General features: G+C 54.4%; 1 protein-coding gene across 1 annotated transcript in view; it reads left to right on the top strand.

Annotated features, from left to right (window-relative positions):
* The window catches only part of GRB10 (growth factor receptor bound protein 10), a 171694-nt gene that overhangs the window by 139383 nt on the left and 20012 nt on the right, over nucleotides 1–12299 (top strand). Inside the window, exons 7-11 of the mRNA XM_088018287.1 lie at nucleotides 3690–3846; nucleotides 8892–9007; nucleotides 9939–10007; nucleotides 11066–11203; nucleotides 11982–12092. Of these exons, the coding sequence (XP_087874413.1) occupies nucleotides 3690–3846; nucleotides 8892–9007; nucleotides 9939–10007; nucleotides 11066–11203; nucleotides 11982–12092 (591 nt within the window). The remainder of the gene's footprint in view (nucleotides 1–3689; nucleotides 3847–8891; nucleotides 9008–9938; nucleotides 10008–11065; nucleotides 11204–11981; nucleotides 12093–12299) is intronic.

Raw genomic sequence — 12299 nt, 5'->3', positions numbered from 1 at the left:
TGATGGAGCATTCCTTCCCCTGCTACCTCTGCAGAGAAAGCGCCTCATGCTATTGCTCTAAGTATGTTCTCTTTAATATTACCATTTTATTTTTAAAAGCAATGAGCTACTGAGTTTCTTTTGCAACAGAGAGGAGGAAATTGAGGATTCAGGATTCAGCGGTTGGCTTTTCTCACTGAATTGTCCCCGCTGCATCTTACCTGTCACGAGGCTTGTATTCCCAGATTCGAAAGCCTGAGTCTGGGTCCAGGTGGCCCCCTTCCCTGGTGTCTGCATCCTTCAGACGGAGCCTGCCTCATTCCTGGCTCCATTTGCGGTGTGAGCACACCCCCAGGGGCCAGGTGCAGGGGCCCGAGACCTTTCCAAGAGGGGCTCTCCTTAACCTGAGCCAAGCCTGCATTGTGAGGTCAGTGCTACTCACATATCCCCATTTCACAGATGAGGAGACTGAGGCACGGGGCCACTGTGCCAGGTTCCCGCAGCTAGTTAGCGATGAAGCCAGACTGCAGCCCAGTCTGATTCTAGAGCCCCCCCCGCCCCTGCTTTGACATGGGAGGTCGTAAATGGTGCTCTAACATCCTTATAGCAAACACTGTGCTTTGCACTTGTGATCGACTCCGCAAGCAGTGCTCATGGCACAGAGGGGAAAATGAGTCTCACCAGCCTGAGGTCACACAGGCTGGGGCCACGGGGCTGCACTCCAAGTTCACCCCATCCTGGTATTACCCAGAGCCGTACCTTCCCTGGATAGGCTGTACCCCAGGAAGGCACAGGCCCATGGGAGGACTCTCCTCCTGGCTGAACCATGAGCTGCAGGGGGGCGGGGGGGAGCAGAGACCCTGGCCTGCTCCCCGTGGAGGAGCTTCTGTATGAGATGCTTGAATGTCCATGCATTGAGGGAGGCTCAGCCTGCTCCCCGCAGCCCTTGCCCCAAGCCTGTGCCCCAGGCTGAGATCTCACATCCTAATTTGCTTCTAGAATGAGGCCTGGCACCGCCCAGGTGGTCACTGAAAAGGTACCTCGCGGTGCTAGATGCCCCTTCAACTGGCGGCTTCCGGAGGCACGGTGGAAGGTGGCCAACTGGGACCGAACATTTCTGTTTGTGCCTTAGTATTCGCTCAAGTCTTCTCCTGTGTAGCCCTGGACATGTGCCCCACCGGACCCTGCTGCCACGTGTATCGGCTTCTTGCCTTTCCATCTTGGGAGGTGGCCGGGGCAGGGCAGCCAGCGTGGGCTCCGAGGTCCTGCCCCTGGAGCCCGGTCTGTGTCTGCCCCTGCCCCTGGCCTGTCAGCCCGGCCCGCGCCAGGAATCCGAAAGCTGTGGACTTGGCCTTGAGACAAAAAGCACATCGTAGCTTTTAATACTGAGACTATATGTAGACTTCTGGGGGGGCGGCCGTGAGCGGCAGGGAGGGGAGTGAGTTTACAGAAAAATGCATTCGGGCCGGGAAGAAGATTAAATACCGGGGCCAGACCTGATTTGGGGCAGGGAAATTGATAAACAGACTTCAACGTGATCGAAGTGTTCTAGAGAAGCTGATGTTGATTGTAATCCGGGAGAACTCCCCCCACGCTGAGCAAAGAGGAAGCTCAGGAGCACACTGGGTTTGGCAGAGGCCTCGGTAGACTGTGCAATTAGCGTATTTCTAAGGAATTATCTGGACCCAGTTGTACTTTCTAAATTCGTTTCTCTTTTGTGTTAGTGCGTTGTTTTGTGGGTTTTTTTTTTTTTTTTTGGAAATTTGGACCTACAGACAAAAAGACCTATTTTCATTGTTTAAATTAAATGTCGCTTTTATGGAGTCCCTCGCGTCAGCTGTACTTGAATATTTAATTTGTTTCGTGGAAGTATAACTTCTGTCAAGCGAAATGTGAACTCCCAGAAAGAGATGAGTAGGTTTCTATAAAAATGCATGTGAGTAGCAAGCTTGTCCCTCAGTCCTGATTGGCTCCCCTGGGGATTTCTCCGGGGTGACTGAGAGGGGCCCGGCAGGGGTGGTGACAGCAGGGACAGGCCTCGTGGGACTGGACAATCCCCATTCCTGCTCCTGCATTCACTCCTTGCAACAGGGACTTGACCCCACAACTCGCTCTCTCTGGCCCGACAGCGTTTGCACCCGGGAAACGGAGTTGGCACCTGGGGAAAGGAGTTGGCACCTGGGGAAAGGAGTTCACACCTGGGGAAAGGAGTTGGCACCTGGGAAAGGGATTTGCACCTGGGGAAAGGATTTGCACCTGGGGAAAGGAGGTGGCACCTGGGGAAAGGAGTTGGCACCTGGGAAAGGGATTTGCACCTGGGGAAAGGAGTTTGCACCTGGGAAAGGGATTTGCACCTGGGGAAAGGAGTTTGCACCTGGGGAAAGGATTTGCACCTGGGGAAAGGATTTGCACCTGGGGAAAGGGACAGAGCGGGAATAAGAGAGCTGCAGATACTTGATCAGGACCCACTGACATTCAGAGGCCGCCGAGCTGCGGACACAGATCTCTGGGACACTTGGCAGACAGGCCTGGATTCAGAGAACGCGCGTGCTCGGGCTCTGGGTGTCCTGCGTTCCGTTTCTCTGTCACGGGAACATGGAGAGCGGGGCTATCTCAGGCCAACAAGCTCCGCACTGAAGTGGGGAGCCCATTGGGGGCCGATTGCTTCTGGCCCAGGGAGGGACCAGAGTGGTCTGCCCTGCGTGGCTTGATTCACGACCTAGCAGCCCTGCGGCCGCTTCCCCACCTGCCCGGAGACAGCCCTCCCTGCCCGCCCAGCTCCCCGCACTTCTGCACAGCCACTATTGCTGGGGCAGCCCAGGAGGGGCCCAGCCTGGAAGGGACAGTGGAAAAGCCGGGGACAGACTCCCTTTCAGGAGACTGTCTCAATTTAAAATGCCATCTTGTTCCTCTGACTGCTTTTTCCATGCTGTTGAGGTAAGGTGGTTTTTTGTTTTTGTTTTTAAAGCATTCCATGTTCCCCCAGAGGCTGCATCCCTGTCCCTATCGCTCTGTCGCTGGGGCAGAGGATATTTATGATCCCGGGGATTTCTGCTTGACTGTCCTTTTACCCAGGAGCACGTCATTCGTGGTGGCTTTGAACGGTACCAGGGAAATGAAGCTGGCTTGTCATTCTGTAGCGGGAGTGGGGAACAGGGGCCAAAGAATTTTGTGACTATGTTCCTACTCTGCCCCGTCCTTTGAGTATTTTAAATTTCAGCAGATTCGTACTTACTCGTGTCGACTCTCCCTGAGTCTTAGTGAACTGACCTGTGTGTGTGTGTGTGTGCAGGGGGGGGGGGATGGGGCACTGGCCGCTGCACCCCAGACTCTGGGAACAGACAGCAGGTGGACTCATCAGTTAGGATGTGGGTCGCTCCATTTGTCTGTGCAGCTGGTCCCGCTGTGAAATGTCCAGCCCCGAGACCACCAGCGGTATTTGACACGGGTTCTGGCGCTTCCTGAGACAGGTGGCTGGGGGGCAGTTCATCCACTCCGGCCTGGCCATGCGCCCTGTGTGCCCCGAGGTGTCCTGGCATCTCAAGAACTTCCTGCTGTAACCCTGCATGCCCCGCCACGGCGGGCCACTGCTTGCTGCTTGGGAGGACAGAACGCTGCCATGCTTACCTTTTCTGTTGGATCTCGATGCAGCATTTATTCCTGGAAAACCCAAGTGGCTCATCTGTAAGTGTGCCCTTTGTATGTTGCAGGATGTGAGAGTCTTCAGTGAGGACGGGACGAGCAGAGTGGTGGAGATAGCTGCAGACATGACAGCCAGGGACCTGTGTCAGCTCCTGGTTTACAGAAGTCACTGTGTGGACGACAATAGCTGGACGCTCGTGGAGCACCACCCGCACCTGGGGCTAGGTAGGGAGCACGCTGGGGGGCCCGGTGCACAGCCCACGGAGCCCCTGCCCCGACAGCGAGACTTCTGCGTGCTGTCTCCTCTCTGCTGCACACCTGTTTCTCCTGCCTCCCTCCCAGCCCTCCCTCCCCACCCCCCCCCCCCCCGCTGCTTCCAGAAGCTTGCTCTGGGAGGGTGGCAGCGCCGTTCCCCAGGGCGCACACACAGCAGGAAGGTTCTCTCTGTGATTTGGCTGGAGAACTGGCTGTGGCAGGTGCTCGGGGCCTGGTGCACAGCTGCAGTCTGGAGAGGGCAGCCTGGCGGGGCTTGGGGGGCGGTGGGGAGCACCATCCTGGGATCACTGCTCAAACAGCAGTTCATCCTCCTCACGGGAGTGGGGTGCTGCAGTGACGGCCTGCAGAAGTTGGAGTGTTCTGGTGTATCGCTGGGCTGGTTCACGATGTTCTCACTGAGCGCGCATGCGTGTGTGTGTCGTGTGTAGAGAGCAAGAGGATATTTTGAAATAGGTGCCATTTATGGAACTTACGGAGATTTGGGGGTTTTGTGGGGTTTCTTGCTCAGGTGGTCTATTTCAGGTCAAGAAATTTTTCAGATTTCTGTTGAAATTCTTAGCGGATAATGTACGGTGCTTATAAAATCACAGGCACGCACTTAAAACCAGAATTTTCTCCAAATCCACAGCTGTATGTCTTCCACATGCTGAAGGAGAAAAACTATCACAGAGTTCTTCCTGTGGCTCTGAACTTTTCTCCTGAACCTTTCTGGAAGATTAAGAGATCAAGTCTAAACTCCCAGGTCTGGAATATTCATGTAACGAAATAGTGTTCTTTCCAGTGATGTTCTACAATCCAAGCCTAAACACTGCTACGTAACTCTGAGTCGGCGTTCTTTTGTTTTAAGATTTTATTTATTTTTTTGTTAGAGGGTGAGCGAGCACAAGCTGGGTCCCCACTGAGCAGGGAGCCTGATGCGGGGCTCAATCCCAGGACCCTGGCATCATGACCTGAGCCCAAGGCAGACGCTTAACTGACTGAGCCACCCAGGCGCCCCTGAGTTGGTGGTGTCTTAAGTTACTGCAGCAATAGGTGACCTGTTGGCAAGCTCCAGTTTGGGACACCCACGAATGGATCCTACACTGATCTGATGGGGCCACCAGCAGCATCTACTGATGTACCCATAACTTGGAAATTAAACAAGAGTTGCAACCCTGCAGCATGTATGGACGCGTACACATGCCAAGCATGCCTATATGCACATTTATGCATACGTGCACACGCAGAATGGACTTCAAAGGCACAGCTCTGGACTTGGGCCCAATATGAATATTCTTGAAGCCCATTCCAAAGTCTGAATCTTAATTTGAAAGGAATTATAGAAAGGCCTTCTGCAGATACCGTAACACAGGAGTATGTTTGTCCACACCAAGAGCGCGTATAAAATGGGGACAGATACACTCAAAAAAATTGAACATACAAAGACTGTGAGAAAGGTTCACATATTTTTTTGTGGTAGCTCTTGATTTCTCGAACATCATGCCAGAGATAATTTCTGTAGGGCAAAACTTCAGAAATCATCACCCACATGAAAAAGAATTTATTCCGAGAAACTCGTAAAAGAAATACACATGCACACTCAGTATTCTTTTTTTTAATTTAATTTCATTATGTTAGTTGCCCTACAATACATCGTTAGTTATTTGATGTAGTGTTTCACGATTCATTGTTTTCATGTAACACCCGGTGCTCTGTGCAGAGGGCACACACGGTATTTTTAGGGATACGATAGTTTTTTCTTTTATTCCTTATTTTTCTTATTCACAGATGGACTTAACATACTCTAAAGGGGTGATTTTTTTTTTTCCTAAGATTTTATTTATTTATTTGAGAGAGTGTCAGCCTTGAATCCCCGAGATCAGGCGTGAAAGCGCTCGCCTGGGGCAGAATTCTTCAAGGGATGATGTTCTGGGGGCGCTTCTGGGTTCTGGCACGCAGTCAGGTGATCCCCCCACTCTCGGGCAGAGCCGTCCAGCCCCACGTCCCCAGTTACAGGACCCTCTGGAAAGTCGCTTTCTCTGTTGTGTGTTGGAGATGCTCTGGGGACCTGCACATACACGAGGCCTGTGGTTTGGGCGCCAGGCAGACAGAGCCTCAGATCTGGAAGGCTGATACTAGGCAGATAGTCACCCCCGATAACTGAGGCATAAGTGAGCTAATCCCAAGGGCACTTTGAGCCTACTTACAGCCTTTGAATTGAGGATTTCAAGGCACAATGACTACCCTGATCTTCGCAGGTAAAATATTAGAGCCTTAGTGATATCAAACTTTTCCCCAGCCAGGAGTGACTATTGAGAAAAGGTGGTTTTGTTTGCACTAGCAGAAGACCACATATGCATGCACGTGGTTGCAGCCCTCGGCGGCCCCCGTGGGCGGGGGGCGTCATACTCGGGGGTGGGGGGAGTAGGTGCAGAGGTGTCGGCTGGTGCTCGGCGGGCAGTGTCTCTGGCTGGTGGGAATGTTCCCCGCTCAGTTAGTGCCTTTCTTCAGCCCCAGCATCAGCTCCTGAAGTCACTTAACCACTCGAGGCCCTTTGACAAGTTGGGGCAGAGCCCTTAGTGATGGATGATCTTAGGGCAGCTGGTCTGTGCCTTGTGACTCCCAGCTCTGGCTGTGGATGTGATCTCTTACGTTAGCGAGACACACACATCGTGCCTGTTGCAGGGCAGGGTGGTGGGGGGCCTTGGCCTCGGTCTTTTGCATCGAGCACTCAGCCTTGCAAACACTGTCCCTGACTGAGACCACTCAGCAGCCACCGGGGCCAGGCGGGGGGCTGGGCGGTGCAGAACGGGACGCACACAGTCCCGCCGTCCACCCCGAGCACGTGAGTGGTGAGGCTCCGGAGGGCTCCCTTCCACCAGGAGGCCTGCACCTGGGGGGCACGTCAGGAGAGCTAACAGCCAGCCTGCAGCTGTGTCAAGTGAACAAATGATTTTTTTTAAAGGGATTTTGTAAAACTGTTAACTGGGGCATGCAGACGGCATCCCGGTGCCCCCGTGGCGTTGACAGTGTGACTGCAGGTGAGCTGCATCCCCGCGAGGGCGGGGGTGCCCCCACCCAGGCCCTGGGTGACCACAGGCACCAGGCCGGATGAGCAGGGGAGCCCAGTCGTCGTGGAGCACGGTGATGGGAAGACAGCTCCCGGGAAGTCCGGGGATTTGGGGAATTTTGTTGCGAGAATTAGGTTGCAGCCCTCCAGGAAAAGGCCTGAGCTCTCTGTTTGGGCTGTTGACAGCATTGTGTGTGTATCTGGCCAGGTGAGAGAGGCATGCATGAGGTTACCCTCTGAAGGACCTGGCCACAGCAGGGACGCTGCCATCCGGACGTGCCGACAGGTGTTGAAGGTCAAACAGCTGCCGTGCTCAGCCCTCGGTGCTCAGAAGGGCCTTCGAGGACTGACCTTTCCCATCTCTGTCTCCTTGTCATGCCAGCCAAAAGGCACCGGAATGCTGGTTGTCGGGTGTGTGCAGACGTCGGGGTTGTTTTCCGTGGTATCTCCCCCTTGACTTCGTTCGTAGTCCCCAGGCCCGCAGAGCCCCAAGCCGCTGTTAACAAGCGTGCTGACAGCCGGCTCTGCTCCCTGCGGTGGCTGGGCCGTGCAGGTGCGGCCCCAGGAGCGGGGCTGCAAGGCGGGATGCTGCTGCGAGCCGGGGCGGGCGGCTCAGGCTTCTGCCAAGGACTTGCTTGTCCACGCCGCATTTTAAGGGAAATACCTGCCCTTCTGAGTTGTGTGATCTGTAACCTTGCAAGTGGAGTAGGGTGGTGGCGTAGATGCCGGATTTGGTGTCAGAACGTGGAAAAAATACGAATCCCCTTTGAGGAGTGTCCAGCTCTTCCGTTTGTACAAAGAAATCCTTTGGGATTTTTGATGAAATGTCGCTTTCCGTTGCGATTATGGGAAGCTGATGGATGGCAACGGGTTGTTTAATAGACTCACCTTAAGGTTGTTTGAAAATATCTGTTTTTGGAATAATAGGGAAAGTGAGAACTGGAGAAAAAGACTTTGAGCTGAAGTTGGCAGAGTGGCTTTTTCACAGCTGGGAAAAGTGGTGTGTGGACATCCCGTGGCAGACGGGGGTCTCTGGGAAGGGGGTCACACACAGTCTTCCTGAGCCCCCTGCTGGCCCAGGCTCCAGGCCCCCTGCGGGTCGGAGAAGGAAGGGGAGCCACCTGTGGGTACCTGAGTCCCCGCGGGTGGTGCCGGGGTGACCCGGAGTAGAGGAACACACCCCTTTCAGGGCACATGGGTTCCCCGCTCCCCTCTGCCCAGCCACCCTGGGCCCAGTCTGTGTGCATCTGTCCCGGGATCTTGCCATGGTGGTTGGGACGTGGGGAGGCTGGAGGAGGGAGGCCCGTGCGCATGTCCGCGTGTGCCCCTCGGAGCTGCTCCCCCCCGCCACGGGTCCCCCGCGGCTTCCTAACGAGCCTGTGTGGAGGGAACGCTCTGCTTTGGAACGTGGCATCGGCTCGTGCTCACTTAGGTCGCTATAACCCCACTGGTCTATTTCTCCATATTTCATCTGGTGAAAAATTTCCGGTTTGTGAACCAACCATAAGCCGGTTTGCAATGCTTGGCTTTTGTCCCTATACCTACAGAAATGGTTTTTCCTGACTAAACTTCAGAACAGAAGTCACTGATCAGTTTTGCACCAGAAAATCCATTTTAAATGAATGCCAACCTGAGCCAGTCCCCTTTGCTGAAAGTAAAGACAGGGGTCGAGATCTAGCACTCAAGCCGGGCGTGGCTCCTCCCTCCTGTCGTGGGGACACGCAGGGCAGGGTCGTGGGTCCCTTGTTGCTGGCAGATTCCCTCGCAGCCAGAAGCAGGTGGGCCTGTTCGTGGCTCTTGGCCGGCACCAGGCGTGGCCCTGGACCTCCTCTTAGTTCACAGCGTGTGAAGAGGAACAGATCGTGAGCCAAATGTCGTCCCTGGGGGAAGCCACCTTGCAGGTTCTACCTGTATCTTTTCACACATACGTTTTTTTCTTCTGCAGAAAGGTACCTGGAAGATCATGAGCTGGTGGTCCAGGTGGAGAGTACCATGGCAAGCGAAAGCAAGTTTTTATTTAGGAAGAATTACGCAAAATACGAGTTTTTCAAAAATCCTACGGTGAGAGTTCTTCTCTCTTTGGGTTCGGGGTTTGGGACTCTTGCAGTCTTGGGGTTGATACTTGGGAACAGTAGCAGAGGGTAACGTAACCGAGGTGGATGTAGGGGGGCGGCCAGAAGGGTTTGAGAATCCGGGGTTGCTGTCTCACGCCACTGCCCTTGCTCAGAACTCAGTCTCTGCTGCTTAACTAAATGCCTTTGTGTAGTGGCCAGAGGTAACGAGCGTGTTTTTCCACGGTAGCAGAGGGAAAGGGGGGGTTAGCCTTTGAGTCGGGAGAGATGAGGGGTGGGTTTTTCAGTTATATCAGGGGTTCATGGTTAAATTGGAACAGATTGGTTCAATATGCAGCAGAATAAAAACTCATTGCTCTCTGCAAATAGCAAATAATACTTCGTGGTTCGTGGAAGAATGAGTTTCCAGGCACGTTGGGCTGGATCTTTCTTTTTTATTTTTCTGGGGGGCGGTGTGGGGGAGCACGTATCCTGTGACCTGTCAGGATCTGGAGCCTCCCGCTGCTCTACCATGCGCTCCTGTCCTGAGGTATGAGGCCGAGCCATTGTGACGTGAGCAGAAGACCCACCGTCAACTTCTGGCTCAGTGGTTTAGCTGCCTTTTTATTTGAAAGTAAGAGATTTGATAACTGATTTTGCGTAACACCGTGTGGCGACCCTTGGCCTTGGTGCACGCTGAGAGACAGGAATCCACATTAAACGTGATAGATACTCCAACCTCGAACTCGCCTTTTAAGGAAACATGGCAACTTTTGAAGTAGGCGTTTCCACCAGGGGAGGGGAGGAAGAAGGAGCGTCATTTTAAATACAGACGGACGTCCGCGCACCTGTTAGGAATGTTTTTAATACTGGCATCCCCGTAAGGCTGCTTTTCCCCACTTTTAAACTAACCTAATGGGTTTGTTTTCCCATTTCCACAGAATTTCTTCCCAGAGCAGATGGTTACTTGGTGCCAACAGTCAAACGGCGGTCACAACCAGCTTTTGCAGGTACTGGGCAAGAAAGCGTTTCTGGGTGGACATTCTCTCGCGCTGTGGTGGCGGCTACCCAAAGCCTTGACGGGGTTGCATTCTCCGTCATGTCCCAGTCTTGGCTCCCGACGGGGTTTAGAGTACCCAGAAAGAAAGGTTGACTTGGGAAACGTGTGTGCAGCCAGGCTCCTTCGAAGCGAAACAAGCACTTGTAAACGGGATAAGCTTCCTCCGAGCTAGAAGCAGCGTGAGCAGAAGGGCGGGAGAGAGAAGCCACAGGCCGGCGCATTCTCCTCCGGAGCTCGGGTCCTGGGTCAGGCCGCCGCCCTGGGGATTTCTGCCCAGAGACTGAGCCCCCTTACCGTGAAAAAGGATTGGGCTGCCATTAAACCTTTTAAAAGGGAGCAAAGTGTACATTAAAATGAGTTACCTATCTGTCTTCGTTGTCCCTCTGCCTTCTGAAGCCTGTTCACAAAAACCGGGCCTTTCCGCAGCCCCTCCCCGTGGGGGGCCCGGCTCCAGCCTCGCTCCCAGACCTGGCTCTTGACCTCCGTTTCCCAAGAAAGGTGTGCTGCCGGTGGGAGGGGTCAGCTGCGACAGCGGCGTCGCCCAGGCCTTCCTGGAGAGACCCGTCAGCCCACTGCTCTCTGGAGGGCGACTCGGTGAAAGTGACGTGCTTGGTCTCCGTCCACACTGCTCCCAGCGCTTCCTGTCGCCCTAACTCTGATGATCAGGCTGCATGTTTCATGGGAACCCAGGAGGAAGGGCAGGGCCCCTCACCCTACCGTCTTCTAGGGAAATCTATGACGTCCCGCTTTTCGTCAGCGTTAAGGGAGGTCCATTGGCTCGCGTGTGCTCGAAGACTCACGTTGTTTCCTGCACACCAGTTCACGTGGGGTTTCAAGATTTTTGAAAGGAAAACTTACCATTTGAAAATGCTTGGTTTGACCAGAAAAGAGTATTCTTGTAATTCAGACGATGTCAAGATGCCGGTGAAGGCAGCAAGACGCACCTGCTCCCGTCCTCCCTGCCCCCGTCCCGTACCAACACCTGACGCTGCCGCATCTCTTCCACAGAACTTCCTGAGCTCCAGTAGTTGTCCTGAAATCCAGGGGTTTCTGCACGTGAAGGAGCTGGGGAGGAAGTCGTGGAGAAAACTGTACGTGTGTTTGCGGAGATCAGGCCTTTATTGCTCCACGAAGGGGGCATCAAAGGTGGGTTTAACAGCCACCATCATCACCCCAGGTCAGGGGCATTCAGAGTGGACGTGGCTTCCCTTGAAAATGCACATCTGGGTCCCCCCGAGCTTATGATAACTGGCTAAGCTACGTCCGAATTCCTGGTCCGCTGGTCTCCCTAGGAAACCAGGCGACAGCCCAGACCCACGGGCCTCCAGGCCACCTCACCGCTGCATACCAGGGCAGCAGACTTGGTGCGGGCCGAGCGTTGCAGCGTGCTCTTCACTTTGAACGTTAGGCTCCGGGTGTTCTCCCGGTTTTCGCTTTGTATGTTTGGTTAGGGAGCTTTGATATGGCAGGGTCTCAATCACGTTGTCACGGTGCAGTTTTTTGTTTGTTTTTTTAAGGATTTTATTTACTTTAATTAGAGAAAGAGAGCACAAGCAGGGGGAGGGACACAGGCAGCGGGAGAAGCAGGCTTCCCGCTGAGCAGGGACCCCCACATGGGGCTCGACCCCAGGACCCCGGGTTCATGACCTGAGCCGAAGGCAGACGCTTAACCGACTGAGCCCCCCCCCCCGACGCCCCTGTTGTCACGGTCGTGGGAGGTGGGTTTTCTTGGCGAGGGCTGGGTGCATTTGGTCTAACTTAGCGCTGATTTTCATAGGATGCGTGGACCGTCAGAGGGGAAGGCGCACACAGTGTGCGCAGACTGCCCTCTGTTGACGAGCACGTGCAAGCGCATGCAAGCGCCTGCCTTCTCCTGTGCTTGGGAAGTTCTCCCCTGTGCAGCTGACCCCCCCCCTTTCCACAGGAGCCCCGACACCTGCAGCTGCTCGGGGGCTTGGAGGAGAGCAGCGTCTTCTCACTGATCGCCGGCAGGAAGCAGTACGGCGCCCCCACCGACTACGGCTTCTGCATAAAGGTATCACACCCACCGCCCTGTCTGGGGGCTGCGCTCCTGATGGCATCCCACCGGGACTTTGGAATGAAACCGTAAACTCCTTTCTTGCTGCTGGGGTTGTTTGGGTTGTTTTCTAATGGAAACACCAGTTCACGGTGGATTGATCACAGGTCGATCCCGGAGTAGCTAGCAGCTCGGGGAGAAGCAGAGGACGTGACAGGCAGTATG

The sequence above is a fragment of the Eumetopias jubatus genome, unplaced genomic scaffold (genome assembly GCF_037043125.1).
Source record: "Eumetopias jubatus isolate StellerSeaLion01/CBP00866 unplaced genomic scaffold, mEumJub1_p1.0 scaffold_14, whole genome shotgun sequence".
NCBI lineage: Eukaryota > Metazoa > Chordata > Mammalia > Carnivora > Otariidae > Eumetopias > Eumetopias jubatus.
Note: the sequence above shows the minus strand (reverse complement) of the source record. Positions and strands in the feature narration are given on the sequence as shown.